This window comes from Lissotriton vulgaris, chromosome 11, assembly GCF_964263255.1.
Source record: "Lissotriton vulgaris chromosome 11, aLisVul1.2, whole genome shotgun sequence".
Taxonomy (NCBI): Eukaryota; Metazoa; Chordata; class Amphibia; order Caudata; family Salamandridae; genus Lissotriton; species Lissotriton vulgaris.
Genome location: NC_141699.1, coordinates 901,106,085 through 901,128,545, shown reverse-complemented (window position 1 = coordinate 901,128,545; position 22,461 = coordinate 901,106,085). Strand labels below are relative to the sequence as shown.

The window sequence follows — 22,461 nt, the reverse complement described above, 5'->3', positions numbered from 1 at the left end:
GGTTAAATCCATCATTATTTTGCTCACCATGCCACCCCAGTCTAGACCTGGCCATATGCAAATCAGTCTTGACCCTGTACCTCATGGGAAAAGTGCAGCCCGAACTGCCAAGCCAGGCCCTCCCTGGACCGGTAGGTTTTGTGCCTGGACGCCAATGTGCTGATAACACCAAATGGAACACTTGATTCTGTCCATGGATGCCGACAACGTGTTCGACAGAGTGAACTGGAGGTACCTGGAAGCAACGCTGCAGCACTTTGGTCACCTGGGAGTGTCCGACAAAATGATGATAATACAAAATATCGACCTACAAAGATATCACAACTAAAATTTTGAGTACAAAAATATCGACATCCTATCTACAACAAGGTAAGTACAAAAATATCGAAAAAAAACATATTGATGTCAAAAATATCGAAATAACAAATATATATATATTTTTTAAATAAAAAAAATGTAAAATAAATTAAATAATACCTATAAATGTAATAAACATAGTTAAAAATATGTTATAATATTTACAATTAATAACTATACATAATTTAATTAAAAAATAATTAAACATATACATATAATACATAATATATACTTCCTTAATATTAACTTTTGAAAATTATTTTAATAACTTATAAATAAATAAAAATATTATAAATTACAAATACATTTTTACACATAAAATAATAATTTAAATAAAAAATTAATAAAAATGTAGAACAGATTAAACAAGTAAGTAAATATTGGATAGCGTAGGGGTAAAAATTACTATTCCAACTCCAGAGAGTGCAACAGTAGGGAAAGTGTTGGATAGCGTAGGGGTAAATTTACTATTCCCACTCCAGAGAGTGCAACAGTAGGGAAAGTGTTGGATAGCGTAGGGGTACAAATTACTATTCCAACTCCAGAGAATGCAACAGTAGGGAAAGAGTTGCATAGCGTAGGGGTAAAAATTATTATTCCCACTCCAGAGAGAGCAGCAGTAGGGAAAGTGTTGGATAGCTTAGGGGTAAAAATTACTAGTCCAACCAATTATTAAAAATGAATTACCAATTCATTAAAATATATTTATAATTCCTAAAAATTAATATTTAAGTTAGTATAATTAAATTACTTCCCACCCTATTCCCCTATAAACCCACAACCCGCTACGGTACTAAAATACAACATTTACTTATATTACATAAAAAATACATATTAAATACATAATAATATACATAAAAATCATATAAAAGTTGATATTAGTAATATCGATATTACTAACATCGATATTAGTAACATCGATATTACTAACATCGATATTAACAAAATCGATATTACTTACCATCGACCTTCTATATTTTGTCCCTTCGATATTTAAACATCAACATTATTGTATGTCGATATTTTGTCTGCCTACCGTCTTCGGAGAGGTTCATTGAGTGGGTTTTTAGCAGTTGTACCAGCCTAATGGCCATGGTCTGGGTGAATGGGTATACTTCCTCCTCTTTCCCCATACAAAGAGGGACCCGGCAGGGCTGTCCCCTCTCCCCTTTACTTTTCACCCTATACATGGAGCCAACAGCTCAACATATTAGAGAAAGCTCGCTTGTCTCTGGCATCCATTTTGGGAGGGACATACACACAATCAGCCTGTACGTGGACAACGTAATTGTGTCGTTGGAAAACCCCACGCCGTCAGTCCCAGTTGTCTTGTTGGAGCTCGAGATCTTCTCTCGAGCCGCAGGCTACTAAGTAACTGTACACAAATGTCTGGCCATTAACATTACCTTAAAACCCTCCACCCTGAGCTCGTTAAAGAATGCACTCCCCATTCAGTAGGCCAATGAGGATATTCCCTTCCTTGGGATACAACTCTGAGCATCAATCACTGACACTGTGTCTCTGAACTATACCGCTTTGCTACGTTAGGTGAGGGAGGACCTAAGCCAATGTCACCCATATGCGCTATCATGGCTCAGCTGCATATCTTCTAATAAAATAACTATATTACCAAAGATCATATTTATCTTCCAAACCCTACCTTTAGAACAACCTCAGGGCACGCTGTGCATGCTTCAGCAGGAGATGGAATCCTTTATTTTATTTTAAAGGTTTTATATAGCGCTGGCTGAACCCGGAGGTATCAGAGCGCTTTACATGAGCAGCAGATCATAGTTACAGGTTACATCGTTACAAAGGTTACACAGTTATTAGAGCATGGCAACATAGTTACTTGTAAGGTCAAGATAAACAATAAGCACAAATACGTAAGGGGAAAGATTCAGGGGAGGGGGGAAGGAGCTGGGGAAGTAGACAGCTAATGAAGGTGAGAAAGAGGAGGGAAGGGTGAAGGGCACTGCATGGAAAGAGGTGGGGAAGGGCGACTGGGACACAAACTGGTAGACGAGTCAAAGCAACGTCCAAAGTCCATTAAGCTGTGATCCCAGGGGAAGTGGTATCATATCCCTATCTCTGTTGCGGGAGGCTCCCTTTCCGCAGTGGACTCTCTCAGAGTGGTCTCTGAGACTCCAAGGCCTACATACTGGATCCTTCCCCAAAAAGGGGCGAGGGAGTGCTTTGGCAAGGGGTGCCATACCATACCTCAGCTGTGAGTGTAAAAATGTATTTGTAATTTATAATATTTTTATTTATTTCTAAGTTATTAAAATAATTTTTAAAAGTTATTATTAAGGAAGTATATATTATGTATTATATGTATATTTTTAAATTTTTTTAAATTAAATTATGTATAGTTATTAATTGTAAATATTATAACATATTTTTAACTATGTTTATTACATTTATAGGTATTATTTAATTTATTTTACATTTTTTTTATTTTAAAAAAATATATATATTTGTTATTTCGATATTTTTGACATCAATATGTTTTTTTTCGATATTTTTGTACTTACCTTGTTGTAGATAGGATGTCGATATTTTTGTACTCAAAATTTTAGTTGTGATATCTTTGTAGGTCGATATTTTGTGTTATCATCATTTTGTCAGACATTCCCAGGCGACCAAAGTGCTGCAGCGTTGCTTCCAGGTACCTCCAGTTCACTCTGTCGAACACGTTGTCGGCATCCATAGACAGAATCAAGTGTTCCATTTGGTTTTATCAGCACATTGACGTCCAGGCACAAAACCTACCGGTCCAGGGAGGACCTGGCTTGGCAGTTCGGGCTGGACTTTTCCCATGAGGTACAGGGTCAAGACTGATTTGCATATGGCCAGGTCTAGAGTGGGGTGGCATGGTGAGCAAAATAATGATGGATTTAACCCAGATCTCTTGACGGGGGTGAATGTTTTCATTTGTTCTGCATTCCGTCCATCAATTGTGTGTCTTTTGCTTTCTCGCCCTAAGTGCGCCAGGTATGCCCAGACGTGGGTCCTGGGTTCACTGTGACAATTGGAATCAAGCTATCCTGGCTGAAAAGGGGAGAAACCCAGAAACCGGTCCTAGGATGCTTGTTTCCGGTCCAGGGAGGACCTGGCTTGGCAGTTCGGGCTAGACTGTACCCATGAGGCACAGGGTCAAGACTGATTTGCATATGGACAGGTCTAAACTGGGGTGGCATGGTGAGCAAAAGAATGATGGATTTTACCCAGATCTCTTGACTGGGGTGAATGTTTTGATTTGTTCGGCATTCTGTCCATCAATTGTGTGTCTTTTGCTTTCTCACCCTTAGTGCGCCAGGTATGCCCAAACGTGGGTCCAGGGCTCACTGTCCCATTGTAATCATGCTATCCTGGCTGAAGAGGGGTGAAACCCCGAAAATGGCCCTATTATGCTTCTTTCTGGTCCAGGGAGGACCTGGATTGGCAGTTCGAGCTGGACTGTTCCCATGAGGCACAGGGTTAAGACTGATTCACATTTGACCAGGTCTCAACGGGGGTGGCATGGTGAGCAAAAGAATGATGGATTTAACCCAGAACTCTTGACTGGGGGTGAATGTTTTGATTTGTTCTGCATTCTGTCCATCAATTCTATTTCTTTTGCCAGTCAGTCAAAAGGGCTTTATTTCGATAATCAAAATCTTAAAAAGCAGTACATACATATAAAAAGATTCAAAACAGTACATTCTTTAAGATTTCCATAAAAAAGATAACATTTATAAATTGGCTAAAACAGACGCAATTAATAACTCAGATTAAATAATTAATTTAAGCCTTCTTGATCTGATCACCCAGGCCCAACTTAAAAATTTGGCAATGCCACACACAAATAAGGGCCTAGTGTCGTGCTTTAAAATTCTCAGGGCTACCATACAATGCATCGTACCCAAACCCCTGCAAATAGGCTTTAGCCATCTAGTTCTAGGGGCTTTATAAGCTGGACATTCGAAAAGTAAATGAGGAACCGACTCAGTCCTCTGGGGGCAAAAGGCACAAGTGGAAATGGTTTGCACCGGGATTTTCCAGGTCGATGTCAATTCTCTCACTGGTAAAATACCCAATCTAAATTTAATAAACAGGGCCCTTTCTTTAGATTTTAATATTACATCGAGATAGGGTTCCCGAGAAAACACATCCTTTACCAAGATAAAGTCCCTTGAGGATCTACAAAGATCGGGGTTCGAGATTCTCTTCCCCGACAACCAGTCCCAATAAATCCTCTTCAGGGTAGATTTGGGCGGGGCAGTCCTAGAATACCATGACTCTCAAAGCCCTAACTCCCCAAGCAGTAATTTTACATCCCGCAGCCACACAATCTTTGACCATCCAGGCAGTTCTAATATCTCCCTGAGACCATCTGCATAACTAGAAAGTTCTGGGACTCTCCAGAGGTGAGCCCAGAGAAGCAGAGGGAGCAGCCTTGCCTGGTCCTTGATGGGGCGACATCCCAAATCCAAAAATAGTGGTAAGGTTGGGGTACAGAAAGGGAGGGAAAGTAAATCTTTCAAAAATGTGGACTTTGAGCATGCTAACTGGTCAACATTCTCCAAACCCCATAGCTCAGCGCCGTACTGGGCCCCACTAACCCCTCTGGCTGAATAAATATCCAATACAGGAGCTATAGGTTTAAAGGAAGATGAGCGCTGCTCTTTAAGAAGAGCCCCTACCACCCTTTTATGGCTCAACAACATCTTTGGGAGGTGTGTTGACCACCTCATGGTGTCGGACAAACGAATGTCCAAATAATCAAATTCTTTGACCCTTTGCAAGTGTACCCGATTTAATAATGGTGGTTTCCCAGGCTTTTTTGGAGGATTGAGGATCAAATATTTGGTTTTATCTGTATTAATTTGAAGGCCCCTTTTCTCGCAAAAGAGTTGAAAGTTGTCGAGGAGAATTTGTAATCCCATAGGCGACTTAGAAATGAGCAGGGTGTCATTGGCAAAGAGTAGGGTGAGAACTCTCCTGCCCGCCAGGGATGGTGAGTCGGACGGATTTTCCAGAAGATGTTCCACCACTCCGTTCACGTACAACGAGAACAGAGTGGCTGCGAGCACACATCCCTGGCGGACACCCCTATTTACCAGTATTTTAGCTGTCTTCTCACACCCTGCTTACCCCACCTCACCCGGGCAAAGTTCCCCGAATGGAGCTTGATCACCAAAGATAAAAGATAAATGGGCATTCCCAAATCGAGCAGAACCTTCCACAAGTGGCTCCGGGGGACAAGATTGAACGCCGTCCGTAGATCAATAAAGGCGAGATATAAGCTGCCTTTACCCAAGATGACCACTTTCCAATACAGGAGCATCAGTTTGAAGGTTTGCTCGATGGTCCCAGTACCCGACCTAAACCCAGCCTGCAGGTCTGAAAGAATTTTATTATCCTCCATCCACTGGAGTACTCTCCCCAGAACCACCTTCCCTGCCACCTTCTGGGACGAGTCAATTAGGCTTATAGGCCTATAATTTGCTGGGTCGTCCCTATCCCCCTTCTTAAAGATAGGAACGACCTCAGCACCCATCCATGAATCAGGAAGGACTGCACCACAATAGGAGGCATTGAGCAATGAAGAGATGAGTAGTCCCCATTCAGTCAAATTTAAACGAAACAAATCCCCGGGTACCCCATCCGGACCCGATGCTTTGTGGGGTACTAAAGAAGAAATTACCCTCTCCACCTCCTTTGGTGTAAAGGATTGGATTTCACTATACTCAACTGTCTTTTGCTTTCTCGCCCTACGTGCGCCAGGTATTCCCAGGAGTGGGTCCTGGGCTCACTGTGCCACTGGAATCAAGCTATCCTGGCTGAAGAGGGGTGAAACCCCGAAACCGGTCCTAGGATGCTTGTTTCCGTTCCATGGAGGACCTGGCTTGGCAGTTCGGGCAGGACTGTTCCCATGAGGCACAGGGTCAAGACTGATTTGCATATGGCCAGGTCTAAACTGGGGTGGCATGGTGAGCAAAAGAATGATGGATTTAACCCAGATCTCTTGACTGGGGGTGAATGTTTTGATTTGTTTTGTATTCCGTCCATCAATTGTGTGTCCTTTGCTATACAGCAATGTGTCTGGCAAGTGCCATGTGCGGGGAGAGAAGTCCGGGCGGTAGTGAGAGTGTAAGGGTAATCACAGGGTGATCCAACAAGGATCATGGTTGGCTATCGATTTGCTGAATGTAGAGAGTCAAACCCGTTGTGCTTAGGAAATAATCAATTCTTGCATTTGTTTTATAAGAGTGTGAGTAAAAGGAATATTCTCTTTCTGTAGGGTGTCTCTCCCTCCACATATCTAGGAGCCCTGCCACAGCAACCATCTGCTTACCCGCTTTCGATAGAGCCCCTGTCTGCCCTTGCCTCTGGTCTGATCTGTCTAGGGCGCTGTCAAAAACAATGTTTAAATATCCCCCCAGGAGAATCATCCTGTCCTGGAAGGTGCTCACTTGTTGCACTACTTTTGATAAGTATTCTTCCTGTCCCTCATTGGGGGCGTATACAGACCCAATGGGAAGTGATTGTGAGCCCACGAAAAAAGAGTAGGCTAACAACCGCCCCTTCAGTTCAGCTTGTTTAGGTCCTATCTTCCCGGGACACTTCCTTGATATGAGGATGGCCACTCCTGCTTTTTTGGTTGGGGAGACGAAAAAAACTGCTGTGGGAAGACGCATGAGTGCATTCTATGAGTGTCTCTCGCCTGAAGATGAGTCTCCTAGAGCAGGCAGATGTGTGTGTCAGAGTATTCCAGGTACGACAGTATGGCCCGGCGTTTGACAGGGTTATTCAGCCCTTTTAAGTTCTTAAGATGGTGGGACATCAAGGCGACCTTAGAGGTAGCTATAGGGCTGCATTGCAAGGTTGAGGGTTTGGAGTGGCTTAGCCTAGTGTGTCGGCTGATCACTTGGTCTTGGTGTGGTGATGATAATGTTGCGGCAGCGTCAAGAGGAGGACCCTGCCCAAAGTAACCACCCCAACAAATAAAAAATAATAACAAAAGAACACAAAATGAAACATGATAGTCCTGGTAATACGCTCCCAATGGGTGGAGGTGGGAGAGGTCTGGTGCAGTCCCCTCGGCTACTCCTGGGTCCCAGCTATATACCTAGTGATGTGAGCACCAAGGTAAGTACATGAGCCTCGATTTGAGAGCACTCCAGCTCTGCTCCCTGCTTGCTCATGCTGGGCTTTTGGAGCCTTCTTCCAGCGACGAGAGGACAGCCTGTCTCTCTTTCACTATTGTTTCAAGGTTGGGCCGTGACTTCAGGGGGTTTGCTCCTGCCACTCTCCACCCACCTATTCTAGTACTCTTTCCCGGCCGCTCAGGCGATGACAGGTCTTCTGCTGTTTCTTCCAGGATATTCAGTAGTTGGTGAGCGTCCTTGACTGAGTGGACCTGTTGAATCTTCCTGTCGACTCAGAAGATCAACCGAATTGTGTGCCCTCATGAGTGCAGTTTTTTACCTTCTCGTAGGTGCGTGGTGATGGTGCAGAACTCCCTCTGCTTTTGAAGAGTCGATGCTGCCAGGTCCTGGAATAGGAGAGGCAACAGTAGGGAAAGTGTTGGATAGCGTAGGGGTAAATTTACTATTCCCACTCCAGAGAGTGCAACAGTAGGGAAAGTGTTGGATAGCGTAGGGGTACAAATTACTATTCCAACTCCAGAGAATGCAACAGTAGGGAAAGAGTTGCATAGCGTAGGGGTAAAAATCATTATTCCCACTCCAGAGAGAGCAACAGTAGGGAAAGTGTTGGATAGCTTAGGGGTAAAAATTACTAGTCCAACCAATTATTAAAAATGAATTACCAATTCATTAAAATATATTTATAATTCCTAAAAATTAATATTTAAGTTAGTATAAGTAAATTACTTCCCACCCTATTCCCCTATAAACCCACAACCCGCTACGGTACTAAAATACAACATTTACTTATGTTACATAAAAAATACATATTAAATACATAATAATATACATAAAAATCATATAAAAGTGGATATTAGTAACATCGATATTACTAACATCGATATTAGTAACATCGATATTACCAACATCGATATTAACAAAATCGATATTACTTACCATCGACCTTCTATATTTTGTCCCTTCGATATTTAAACATCAACATTATTGTATGTCGATATTTTGTCTGCCTACCGTCTTCCGGAGAGGTTCATTGAGTGGGTTTTTAGTAGTTGTACCAGCCTAATGGCCATGGTCTGGGTGAATGGGTATACTTCCTCCTCTTTCCCCATACAAAGAGGGACCCGGCAGGGCTGTCCCCTCTCCCCTTTACTTTTCACCCTATACATGGAGCCAACAGCTCAACATATTAGAGAAAACTCGCTTGTCTCTGGCATCCATTTTGGGAGGGACATACACACAATCAGCCTGTACGTGGACAACGTAATTGTGTCGTTGGAAAACCCCACGCCGTCAGTCCCAGTTGTCTTGTTGGAGCTCGAGATCTTCTCTCGAGCCGCAGGCTACTAAGTAACTGTACACAAATGTCTGGCCATTAACATTACCTTAAAACCCTCCACCCTGAGCTCGTTAAAGAATGCACTCCCCATTCAGTAGGCCAATGAGGATATTCCCTTCCTTGGGATACAACTCTGAGCATCAATCACTGACACTGTGTCTCTGAACTATACCGCTTTGCTACGTTAGGTGAGGGAGGACCTAAGCCAATGTCACCCATATGCGCTATCATGGCTCAGCTGCATATCTTCTAATAAAATAACTATATTACCAAAGATCATATTTATCTTCCAAACCCTACCTTTAGAACAACCTCAGGGCACGCTGTGCATGCTTCAGCAGGAGATGGAATCCTTTATTTTATTTTAAAGGTTTTATATAGCGCTGGCTGAACCCGGAGGTATCAGAGCACTTTACATGAGCAGCAGATCATAGTTACAGGTTACATCGTTACAAAGGTTACACAGTTATTAGAGCATGGCAACATAGTTACTTGTAAGGTCAAGATAAACAATAAGCACAAATACGTAAGGGGAAAGATTCAGGGGAGGGGGGAAGGAGCTGGGGAAGTAGACAGCTAATGAAGGTGAGAAAGAGGAGGGAAGGGTGAAGGACACTGCATGGAAAGAGGTGGGGAAGGGCGACTGGGACACAAACTGGTAGACGAGTCAAAGCTACGTCCAAAGTCCATTAAGCTGTGATCCCAGGGGAAGTGGTATCATATCCCTATCTCTGTTGCGGGAGGCTCCCTTTCCGCAGTGGACTCTCTCAGAGTGGTCTCTGAGACTCCAAGGCCTACATACTGGATCCTTCCCCAAAAAGGGGCGAGGGAGTGCTTTGGCAAGGGGTGCCATACCATACCTCAGCTGTGAGTAGCTCCCTTGGCCCAGTGGATTCTCTCAGCGGGTACGCTGAGACTCCAGAGTATAAATATTGGATCTTTCCCCAACAAGGGGAGAAGGAGTGCTTAGTCAAAGGGCACAAAGGACAGGGGGCTAGGCAGACTAGCAGGCAAGGTGCGAGATTCAGTAAACAAGCCAGAATGCGATGAGATTTAAGCTACAGACCACCGGGGGAGGGCGGGCTAGGGATCCCAAACTTACAGGATTACTTCTGGGTGACCCAGTTTAAGACAATAATTGAGTGGTCATGCCCATAATCGGAAAAAACACTGGGTTTTTATAGCCAGGGCATTAGCGGGGCAAGCTCAATGGCACATACCTTTTTTGATGAAACCAGCCAGACCTAAGAACTTACATCTCTTGTGCATCATGAGAGTCCCCCTTAAAGCTTGGGACAGGATAGCAGCCAAAAGCATTATTACTACCTTTCCGTCCCCCCTGACACCCATTGTTGGAAATCTGTCATTCTCCCCGGGGATGGATGCGAAGGCCTTCAGACAATGGACGTGGAAGGGCAGCAGATCAGTGGGGCATTTTTTTGATGAGGAGGGTCCACTTTCTTTTAAGGATCTCTGCAGTCAACAGAATCTCCCCGAATCAGAACACTTCCAATACCAGGAGACTAGATACCACCTTCACTCAGCGCGACTCGGAGGATATCTACTATAGGGCCAAACACTCTGCGCGTAATGTAGCTGGTGAAAAAACAGCTACCAAAATAGTAACGTACTGGTATTATACTCCAGCTTAACTCCACAAAATCCAACGCATCAAAAGATCTCATGTCCTGGAGGGGGTGCGGATCACAGGGCACGGTGACCCACATTTTGTAGGACTGCCCGTGGTTGCAATCCTACTAGAAGCAGGTGCTACAGGACATTGATACCCACTTCGACACAGACTTACTCTGGTTACCAGTGTATGTTCCTTTGGGTTTGGTGAATGCCATTATGTTTCCCCTTAAATCTCGCATGGGGCGGCAAATTGCATTAGCACTAGGAGCTGCCCTCCAAAATATTCTTGCACACTGGGGCTCCACCTGCCTGCCTACACACACAAGATGGTTACATCACATGTGGTACATTCTTGGCATGGAGAGGATCTCCCTTTCATTTATGAACAAGGTCAACTCATTCTCTAAGCTGTGAGGACCCTTCTTGGCACTGTTATCTTCCAGGTTTAACAAAATTACCTGCCTTACATACTTGAGACTGCTGCGCCTTACTGAACCAGTGCAGGAGGCCTCTTAGCCACAACGGACTGGCACTGACATATATAGGTGGGGTGGCGGGAGGGTTTCTTGGGAGGGGTTGGTTTTTATGTTGTTATTTGTAGCCTTATAGCTTTTCCCACGATGTGGATAGCCAACATGCAACGTATAACTGTGATATGTGTGACATGTGAAAATCAATAAAGAAAAATAAAACCTAATTATGGTCAGGAAAAGTGCCTACCTTTTGAACGATAACTTTTCGGCACCCAAACATCAGATTTAAATTTTCAGTAAACCCATGAGTTATGTTCCCAAGTACTAGCTTCTCACATGTTCTACTCGCTCCAGGGGCAGAATCATTCTCACATGCATGGATTATAACCATGCAGAGGATTGCTGTCATAAGCCGGCTGTGGCCATCAAATGCTAAGGATGTGCATTTGTTGCCAATGTGACCAACAGAAAGAAATTGTAGCCAAATTTGGTAGGGATGTTTTTTGTAATGATTGAGATGCCCACAATAATACCAAGGACAATTACAATATGTAGGGCATAGCTTGCTTATGCCAGAGCTACTATTGTGGCAGGGAGGACTTTATGATGCCCTCCCAGGATGGTCACAATAGAGCAATGAAGTAAAACTTCTTCCAGAGCTACCATTAAGCTTAGAAAGTCCACCAAATGCCATTGCCAGATGTTATATATAAGTCATACCATATGACCTAAATTTCAACACCATTCCAGAAGTGATATCATGACTAGGGGTGGGCGGAAGTCGCGTAAGGGACTATTGCGGAGAGGCACGGAGATTGAACCAATCTCCGTGCCTCTGCGATATTTCCAGTACGCAACGCCCGCCCACCCGCCTCCCGCCCGCCTTTTAAATTCTATGTAAAAGCATAAAATTAAACTTAAATAACACTTACCTTATTGCGGCCGCACCCTTCCCCAACACGGCTTCATCTGCAAACTGCGCATGCACGGGAACCTGCGCATGCGCAGTCCTCGCCAGGACTGCCCATGCGCAAGCTCCCGCGCATGCACAGTTTGCAGATGAAGCTTCGATAGGCAAGGATGCGGCCACAGTAATTTAAGTTTTATATAGGTTTAATTTTATGCTTTTACATTGAATTTAATAAGGCGGGCGGGAGGCGAGCGGGAGGCGAGCGGGAGGCGGGAGGAGAGAGGCGGGCGGGCGGCCAATTTCCGTCCCGCCCCTGAATGTGCGGAGATTTGCCGCAAATTTCTGCCTTTTTTGCTGAGGCCGGGAGGGAAAATCTCTGCACATTCCGTGGGCGGAACGGAGATGTCCGCCCACCCCTAATCATGACCTAGGGTCTTCCTCAAGACTAAATTATTCACGATGTGGCAAGAAGAGCCATGTTTTGCATCCTAATGCCTAGATTACCAAGAGAAATTCAAGGATGGTGATCATAATGGCAGAATGCCCACCCAATCTCTACAATTATCCATGCCACCTGTTGGACTTGGCCTTCCCTGCAGGATCAGCCCCAAACCTTTAGCCTTCAGACCCCTGTTTTCTGAACCCATTTTTGCTGGCCTTTAGGACTCCGCGCGCCTTACCACTGCAAACCAGTTCTAAGGTGCTCGTGCTCTCCCCTTTAAACATAATAGAGCTTGCTTACACCCAATTGATACATTTAATTTACTTGAAAGTCTGTAATAAAGTGTTACTACATGGAACCAGGGCATGTACATTAAATGGCACTAGTGAGCCATCTGCACTGATTGTTCCACTTACTTACATAGACCTTCAAACATGTCTCAGACCTGCCATTTCAACCTGCATGTACCGTTTTCAAATTGCCATTTCGGCTTTGCAAAATAAACCTGTTGCCAGGCCCAAATTTTCCATTTGAGTACATGTTAGTCATTGCTAGAGTAGGCCCTGAACAGCCTAGAGGGCAGGGAGCAGAGTATACTAAAAGCAGGACATGATTCGTTTTTCACTACAACAAGGCCTACCTCCTTCATTGGATAACATTGTACTTACCTTATTATATTTAGTAACCTGTAACTTCAAATTGGGAAAAGATAGATAGGTTGAGTTTGGTGTTTAAAGAATTGTAATTAAATGCCTTTTTAATGGTAAAGTTATATTTTTAATCACAATTCTGAAAATTCCACTTGTAGAAAGTTGGCATTTTCTTCTTCTAACCATTTGGTGCCTGCATTCTGATCCTCGGTCACATGACCAGGTATAGCTTGCAGTTGGTCTTTGTATATTGCTCCCAGACAGTGAGACAAAAGGAAGATAGGTGTTGGCAGGATGGGCCACTTTGAGTTATTGAGTGGGTGAAACTGTGACCTACCACACTTGCACATCACAAAGGTTCTGCCTGAGTACTCTCACAAAGTGTTTGCTAATAGTCTATTGTGACCCCAGACAAGCTTGGGCCAGGACACGGAGGTAGGGGGTGCCTGACACCCCAGGGGGGTGGACAGCACTAGAAGGTGCGTCCACTTTGAAGTGGGGACACTGTGCTGCTTGGCTCCATGATGCATATTCAATGTAGTACTCCACAACTCTTAGCAACCAGAATTTAAGGTACTCTTGTTCAATAGATCCAATTGAGTCTCTGTACCTGGCCTGCACTCTATCGCCATGGGCCTGAAAGTGTGACGTTGTCTCGGGCTACTAGATATCCAGAGTTCTCGCTTTGTACTTTTTCGGGCTGTTTTCACTTAAATCTTTAAAACTGCTTTTCTCCAGTACTACTGATTGGATGTTTGTCATTTTGTTCTTGATTTATAAAAATGTACTCTATTTTTCAAATTTGTTGTGGGATTCTTCTTGTATTGTGTTTTCACTTTATTGCTTTTTGAAGTTCTGCAAAAAATACTTTACACATTGGCTCTAAGTAAGGCCTGACTTCTCTGTGTCAAGCCACCAGAGGGTTGAGGTTTATTGCTGTCTCACCCTGACAAGGATTGTGGTTCCCGCTTGAGTAGGGTTTTACCCCCTCAACAAGCAACACAATTTCTTAAACCACCTCAATCTCCAACTATTGTTCATTTCTCAGTTTCAGCCATATCCATTTTGCAACCTTTTCTCGTACCGAAATCTTGATCTCTTGGAAATGGGGCTTCATATGGTGGTGGTGTCTGCAAGACACTGCCATCCATATTAAGATGCAGGCGGTGATGTGCCTTTCTATGGCAGCATTGCCGCCATGGAAAGGCTTGCGGTGCCTGAATGTGGGGGCACATTTCGGGTCCCCAGGGTGTTGAGGGGTTGGGGGGTGCACATGGGGGGGATTAGGTACTCCCTGCATTTGCATGCACAACATGGCAGGAACCACGCTGTGCCTGCCACATTGTGCATGCAACCTGATTGCCGGTGCGGGACCGCCGCATCAATGGCGGCCGGTCCCAGCACCGCTAGGCGTCCGCCTGCCATCTTAATAGAGCCCTGAGTGGGGCAGTAGACTAAAGGCTAATGCAAAAGAGATGTTTGTTGCATGTCAACAACCATAAAGGTAAAGACTAGCAGGCTGGAAGGATTACATGTTCCTCCTCAAAATGGAATAGATAAACTTTCTGCAAAGGTTTAGGGATTCAGGTAACCTAAGAGTGTCCTGGTGGGAAACCATGTGTATGTCAGACAGATGGAAGCAATGGATGAACAGGAATAAGTAGGGGATGTGGGTTTGTATGTGCAAAAGCCCTCTAAACTAAATTTAAAAAGAGAGTACATTGAATCAACTCTCTTGGGACACATGAGTTCACCAAGGCTCCCGATTACAATAATCAGTTTTAAACAGCCAGGGCTTGCTCAGAGTGGGTGAGCTAAAGCTATGCCACTTAGAATGCACGTGAAGTGAGCCAAGAGACACAAGGCCCGGATTTACTAAGCCTTTGTGTTGTCCATGCACCACTCAAGGTGAAGCAAGGATATCGTAAAGGCTTCAGTAAAATAATTTATAGAGCCATGCAAGGAGCTATTTGCTTGCACTTTTTTACGTTACATATTGAGCTGGTAGACATTCTGTGGGTGGAGCATGGGTGTTCTTGTGCATCAACCCATTGATTTGACCGAACTCAAATTTTACAAACGTTTGGCAACCCAGGATGGTGTAGAGAGGAGAAAATACATTTTTCTTCTAGTCATTCACTCTTTCTATGCATCAACAAAAAAGAAAATGCATCCTTTCATACACAAAAACAGCCCTGCCCATAATGCAGGCACTCCTGCAGCATGGTGCAAGGGTGTCTGCAATGGCACAAGGTAGCACTCGGTGTGCTAGTCCTAGAAGGGTGCAGAAGGCACCTTCTCTTAGTAGATATGGTGCATTTCAGCTAACTCAATTTCATTCAACGCAGTGCAGCAACTTTGTTTGCTGCCTTGCGTTGTGTGAAACATTAGTAAATATGCCCCAGAAGTAATCTATATATTATGGGGCAGACAATCTCGGCCAAAAATAAACAATCCAGGGAAACAACTGTGAATAATTGCAAAATGGCAAGGATGACATACCTGCTATGCAGGTAGTGGACCTTCGTCCCAAGAAGGGGACACAGGTGGGCCCAACTAGAATATAAAGATTCAGAATGTATAAAACATCCTGACTGGGTAACACTTTTACCACATTTGAGTTATCATTGACAAGGCAGACTAAAAGCAATAGTCTCTTTTTATCTAACATATCACTGTCAACCGTTTGTTGAGTAACAGAGCCACCGGACATTATATGTTTCCCACGAGTTTTCATGCACCACCCACTTGTTGGCTCACACTTTCACTATTTGCCTTTTTGCTTTCACTATCAGGCTCCATTCCCTCTTCTGTTTTAATGACTTTATTAACTTTTTTTGTTATTGTAGCCGTTATTTCGGCTTTGTCCTACCATTATCTAAATGTTTGAACTTTTTGATCTACGATTCGGGTCACATAATCAATAGCACAATGTTGTGTGTGTAAAGCCTTACTTCTGACAGAAGCTTAAAAGGTGATGGTTATATATACAGAAGGCGAGCTCAGAATGTGAAGATTCCCATGCACTTTGCTCCTCTCACCCATCAATCCGTGAAATGCGCTGCCTTCTGGCGTTCAAATTCCCCTCTTGTATCACCAAATGATAGCAAAGTGCATCCTTGTGGACAATCTAGTTCAGCCTAATTGACAAATTGCTTTTCAGCTATCAAATGAGTGCAGCAGGACCAGGTGATTGACAGTTTCATTTGTCGTTCAATAGTCTAGAAATACCATGGACTTTCATACTGTATTCAGTTTTGGAGAACACGTTTCATAATCCACTTTTTGTGTAGTTTATTAATATATGTATAAACAAGATGAATCCACTTTTTAGAATGGGGAGGTTTCCCTACGATGGTTGGGATCACCAGAGTTTTTAAAATACCCCTCACACACCAAAAGTCCCCTTGGTGTCATGCTTCATCATCGGGGTCGTCACACCCCTCTACGGGATGCGTTGTGCTGCAACCTACGATTACGCGGGAGCACTTATAAACAACTATGTGTGGTGTGTGTGAGGGTTTATGTTTTATGTGCGTGAGTGGTGAGGTTATCGGCGAGTGATGTTAAAAAGTGCCTGGCTCGTGGGGTGAAAGCAAAAAATACTTTAATGGGCCCCCGGGCTGGCGCTGTTAAAAGGGTGAAAGAAACGGAGGTGTAGTATGCAGGACAATGTGCATTACCTTCTGTGTGTGTGTGTCAACATGTTTCGGAGTCATAACTCCTTCTTCAGGACTGGGGTACACAAATCCCCACCTTACTCACGTTTCTCTACTTTAAAAATCGTATAATTTACAAAAAGTGAGATATGGTGCAGGTTATGCAATGTACCTACAAATTCTAGATTGTTGTCGCTATTTAGCTGACTGTTATGTATTGATTCCAATGCCTCATGAGCCTTAGGAAATGTAGGGGTCCTCATGCTGGTTCGCTACGAGGTCTGAGAGAGAATGCCTCCTGACTGCCCCATACGCGGCTCCGTATCATTTTCCCAATGCATTTCGGGCATTAACTATGCCCTTCGTCAGGGGATAACTGCGGTGAACGGTAAGCCGCCGTATAATCTGAAAAAGAATAATGTAGCAGTGAACATTCAAGTTAGTCCCAGTGCTCTTCGGTGATAGTAAACAACCTCTGACCGGTGATCAGTAGATCAGAGTTCATTTACTATCACCGAAGAGCACCGGGACTAACTTGAATATTCACCGCTACATTATTCTTTTTCAGATTATACAGTGGCATTGGGAAAATGATTTGTGGTGAATAATGCATTTGAGAAAACACACTGGATTTTGACAGTGAAAAAATAAAAAAAATGGAACAAGATTGATCATGATGAGAATGATCAATAAATAACTTTGGAGAATTTTGGTTGAACTTTTGATTGAAAATGATATTGGATTGCAAACATTTTGTTTCTTCACAGCTGTGCACAGAGGGACAACCCCTATCCAGAGGTTGCTTTGTATTTGTTCATGTTTACTGCGCTGTTAGGAACAGACAGCGAAACCTCTGCAGCACGCTACAAACTGAATAGCATTTCAATTTTGGACTACAGGGCTGTGCGAGTCCCATCTCCCATTGTTTAAAATCACGCCTTAGACATCAATTCTGCCTGACACCCTCCTTCCATCTAACAGCGGAATCTACGCTTTCCTCAAAGCACCTTCCTCAGACAGTTATTCACATTCTTCTTGCATCCCTCCACTTGCTTCACCTTATTAATGACACATCAATTTTTCACTTACGCTTACACCAGAAGGCTCTGATCCTTCCTTCCTTTATACTACTATAGCTTTCTATTACGTTCAATCAACATGAGTATTATGTGATTGCTTTGCACTGTCCTTGGCTAGCTTTTTTGTCTGTCTCTGATTGTTGCACATAGGCTCCAATTATGCGGTCCTATGTATTTAGGCGTGGAAATTCCAGAGGGTCTGAAAGTGTGATTCAGGATGTTAACCTGCATCCAAATCTGGGAATTGTATGTTATTTACCACTGAATGAGGAATAACAGAGAAACCTGGGAATACCAGCTCCAAGACGGGTGTAGAATGATAGAATGTATTTGCAGCAAAAGATAGTATAGGAACATAGGGGCATATGCATCAAAGGAAATTGCATTCGCAAATGGTGCGAATTGCAAAATTAGGCCGTTTGTGAATGCAATTCCCATTTTTGGGATGCATTAACATTTTTGTAATTTTTGCAATTTAAGGAATCGCAAAATTGCGATTGCATTTAAGGAATCTCAAATTGAGATTCCTTAAATGCAATGCATCAAACTCTAAAAATTTGCGAATTCGAAAATAAGGGGAGCAAATTACCATGAAGTTGACCTTCATGGTAATTTTTCGAAAACTTTGAAAAATGCACTAAAGTGCATTTTTCAAAGTTCCATTTTACACACACACATGCCCTTGGGGCATGTGAGTGTGCAAAATGTACTTCTAAGCAGATTTCTGGGGTGCAACAGGGTGTCCTTTGGACACCCCTGCACCCTTGAAATTGCATTCTTTATTTGCGAATTTCTAATGGTGAATTTCAAATTAAGAATGTCTTTCTATTCATTCCTATGGGCCTCTAGGCCCATAGGAATGGATGGGGAGGTATTCCTTAATTGCGATTCTCAATTAGAGAATCGCAATTAAGGAATTTTAAGAAATCGCTATTTTTATAGCGATTTCTTCATGCATTGCAGTTTGCAATTCCTTAATTGCGATTCCTTATTTTTCGCAATTAAGGAATCGCAAAATGCTATATTGATGCATGTGCCAAATAGGGTCTGATTCACAAAGGTAAACTTAGACCTGAAGTCTAAGGGCCAATTCCCAAAGGTAAACTTAGACTTCAGGTCTAAGTTTACTCTTGTGAGTTGGGCCCCTAAATGTCAGGTCTAAATTTTCACTTCTAGTCTGAACTTAGATTTCAGGTGTACGTTTACCTTTGTGAATGGGGCCCTTAGACTTCAGGTCTAAACTTGAATTTCAGGTGTAAGTTTAGCTTTGTGAATTGGGCCCATAGTTGTCAAACCTTAAGTGACATAGAATTTTGATCCCACGTTCCATGGAGCACAATCGGCAGCAAGATATAAGATGGAAATAATGGTAGTGGGAGACGCCTAAGCGATGGAATTTATTTAGGTTCCAGCTCCCAGTTCAAATTCGCTCTGCATTGATCTGTTACTGCAGAGTTATCTGCACTATATGAATAAGACATTTGCTGTCTGTATTCTTGGGTGTTGCTCATTACATGCTCAAAGCAGTCATTGCTTCATCTTTAAACTGGTACAAGCAAAGGTCAGATAGGTAGTATGGAATGAATTAACATTCTTTTAGTTCAATTTCTTAAATGTAAGTGAACATTGAATAAAAACATTTTACTGTTGTTGTTCGGAGCCTAAAATGGCTTTAAACTGTCATGCTGACTCAACTGTTCTTGTGGTATACTATGCAATCATGGCCTACGTTGTAATCACGCCCAAATCCCATGAATGAAACTGTGCTTCACAGAATGTCTCAGTCGAAATGGTTTATGTCAGAGATAAAACACACTGTATGCACTTGTCTTCAATCGGTGCATGCTTAAACTTCCAAACATTTCATGGTTCACAAGGTGTCCAACATGCCAACATGAACTTGTGGTTTAAGGAGTATTTTTGTGTTAATCTTTTTTTCCCCTTTTGATGCCCTACAGGAAGAAGAGGCCCTAAAAATAGAGAACGTGATTGTCTTTCATTTTTTAATGTCCTGCGGTGTAGGACAGAACTGTATGCTAGAATGTGATTTATTTAAAGCAATAATTTCCTCAGGCATAATAGTTTTCTATTATGTGTATGGCTGGAGAAGAACCAGGCCAATGTCAGCTCAGCTGCTCTAGTCGTCCTCCATCCATAAACATAATAAAGGAATATCTTGTTTGCCTTGAGAATACATGTTTTACAGGCATACCAGTCTTTCTATTACCTCTATGACATAATTGTCTTCGAATGTGTTCTTGATATGAGATGAACTGGGATAGCATCAGCTGACCTGGGTCTCCCCCTCATAGACATAAGAGAGATATAATTAAGTCTAAAGAGGAAGGGTCCCTTTCTAGACATAATAAATATGTATGAAAGAGAATTGGAAGGGAGGAGGATGCACTGTCCTGCACTGCAATGAAGCGTACCCTGCTACCATAGGCGGGCACAGAGTCACAGATGCTTTCAGGAGGCGCACTAACAATGCACCACCTCGAAGGTGGTGCATTGTCAGTCAGCCCCCCCCCCCCCCGATGGCAGCCCTCTGGAGGGGGGACGCGTCCCATGGACCCCCCAGACATTCCCTTGCAGGTGGGTGCAGTCACTCACTGCGCACCTGCCTGCAAGGGGCACTCTAATTCTGCAGTATTTCCTCCTTCAAAATCTGCAGTCATTTAACACAGGACTGGAAAAAGTGGTAAGTGAGTAGTAGTTATTTTTCTTTTGCCCATCGCACAATATGACCCTATTGGTTGTGTAACACAGTAAGACTCTAATGGTGTGATAATTAAGGTGATTTAGTGATTAAGGTTTCTCACCTTTGGAGAGGTTTTACAAAAAAACATTTTGGGAGCATACATCTTTGCAAAATATTTTTAAGAGACAGTTTTCCAAATGTATGATTTGTTTTTGCTGATTATCTTCTCCAGCACACCTACCTTTAGTGGAAGTTTTCTCCAGCCATGTGTTTTTTCACACATTTACGGATTTAGTCAAAGTCATGCAAAAAATGAACAATTTGTGGAAGAAACCAGTTTGCAGCTTTTACAATCTCCCTGTTAACTTTATGCTGACAATCTCAATGCCTCGAGCTGTATTTAAAGATTGTGATAAACATCTCCATAAATAAAAAAGACTCAAAGACTCATCACTTGAACTAAAAATAAGACAAACAGTTGAGGTAGTTTATGTACAAAATCATAGAAAAACGTGTAAGGATCTTGCACTAAAGACTGTCCAAAGGTGTACCAATTTGGTGATTTACTAGATGATCCTTTAATACATGAGTAATGTTAGATAGTTTTAAGTGCAACCCCCTTTTTGCTCTCTTCTAATCATTTGTTTTCTCCATTATTCTACTAGGTTGGCCCTTCAGCAACGCAGTGTGTAAAATGAGTGGACTTGTGCAAGGGATGTCGGTGTCTGCCTCTGTTTTCACGCTGGTTGCAATTGCTGTGGACAGGTACGAAGGGGGGTAGTGTGTGTCTGTTTAACAACACTATTAAAATGTCTATATTCAACCCTGAGCACCCAGAATTGAGTGAAATGCAATGTGTTAATACACGAGAGTGCACCTTTGGTCCCAAAGGGTAGGATCCATGCCTGGTTTTCAGAGTAACCATTGTCTGTAGAGATAATTTCCATTTAGATTAATTATGCACATGTGAATATCCTGAAAATCTGGCATGGATCGTCCGATCATGAACCACTGTTTATCGTCCTTAGTTTACAGTGATGCATTGTAATGAATCTTCTTCATTTCTGATAATTTGGAATAATGTTTCTGAATCTGGGTTCAATGCCTTTTACCCAAACGAGCCTCTCAGGTAAACATGTACCCAAACTGCAATGCAAGTGTTTCAATGATTCAGACGTTTGTATGGGGAAATGTCAATGCCCAATGCACATTGTGGGAACTTGTATCAAGATTAACAATGCCTCAGGATACATCCTGGTTTTGCAATTTAGCCAAACACACTTTTAGAGCAATCAGCTTCCTATTTCCCAATCTATCTCTTCACCAATATTTCCAGTCCTACAGCCTGCATGAGCCCAACCCTTTAATTCCATTCATCTTTACTTTAAGCACATCACTATCTCCACAGGCCTAAAATATAAGTAATTCCCATCTCCTCTGAAACTCATGTCGTGTTATAGCCCGCCATTCTGAGCCATGCAGGAATGCTCATCAATTCTCTGTAATATTCGTGCCCACCCCTACATTCAATAAAATGCATTGGCATCTGCTTTAGGCCTTAAGGGTCATTTGGGATGGGTAATAACCAATCACAACTGTACCTGAATTCCCCAGTCGACTATAAATCAGTAGGAATACTAATCAATATCTGTCATCAGGGTCTAATTGAAACAGCAGTGTACAATTATGCAATCCTTTTCCATTATACTCAAATATTTTTTGTATGAACACATTATCAACATCATTAAGCAATATTCAATGCCATGTATATTAAGACCCTGTAAAATCGTAGTTTCAATAAATGTTTCATTATCAAATACCATTTAAGACAATAAACACCATCTCTTTCAGCGCGCCCACCACATTCCAAGACTGTGATCCCTCAGATCAATATTGCATTTTAAGAAACAGCTTTTTTTATGTTCTCAGCTAACTGGCCTTCGTATTCTAATGACACCAGTATTATTAATACTATTTTTCAATTTGCTAGAGGTGGTTGGGACTATAGTCTCTTTACTTATGGGAGTTTATTTTGAATGTCTTTCACTGTCCCACTGATTACAAA

The 22,461-nt window shown here is 42.7% G+C and overlaps 1 protein-coding gene across 1 annotated transcript in view; it reads left to right on the top strand.

Moving 5' to 3' along the window:
• The window catches only part of LOC147683663 (neuropeptide FF receptor 1-like), a 515,293-nt gene that overhangs the window by 440,435 nt on the left and 52,397 nt on the right, over nucleotides 1–22,461 (top strand). Inside the window, exon 2 of the mRNA XM_086944885.1 lies at nucleotides 21,062–21,161. Within this exon, the coding sequence (XP_086801011.1) occupies nucleotides 21,062–21,161 (100 nt within the window). The remainder of the gene's footprint in view (nucleotides 1–21,061; nucleotides 21,162–22,461) is intronic.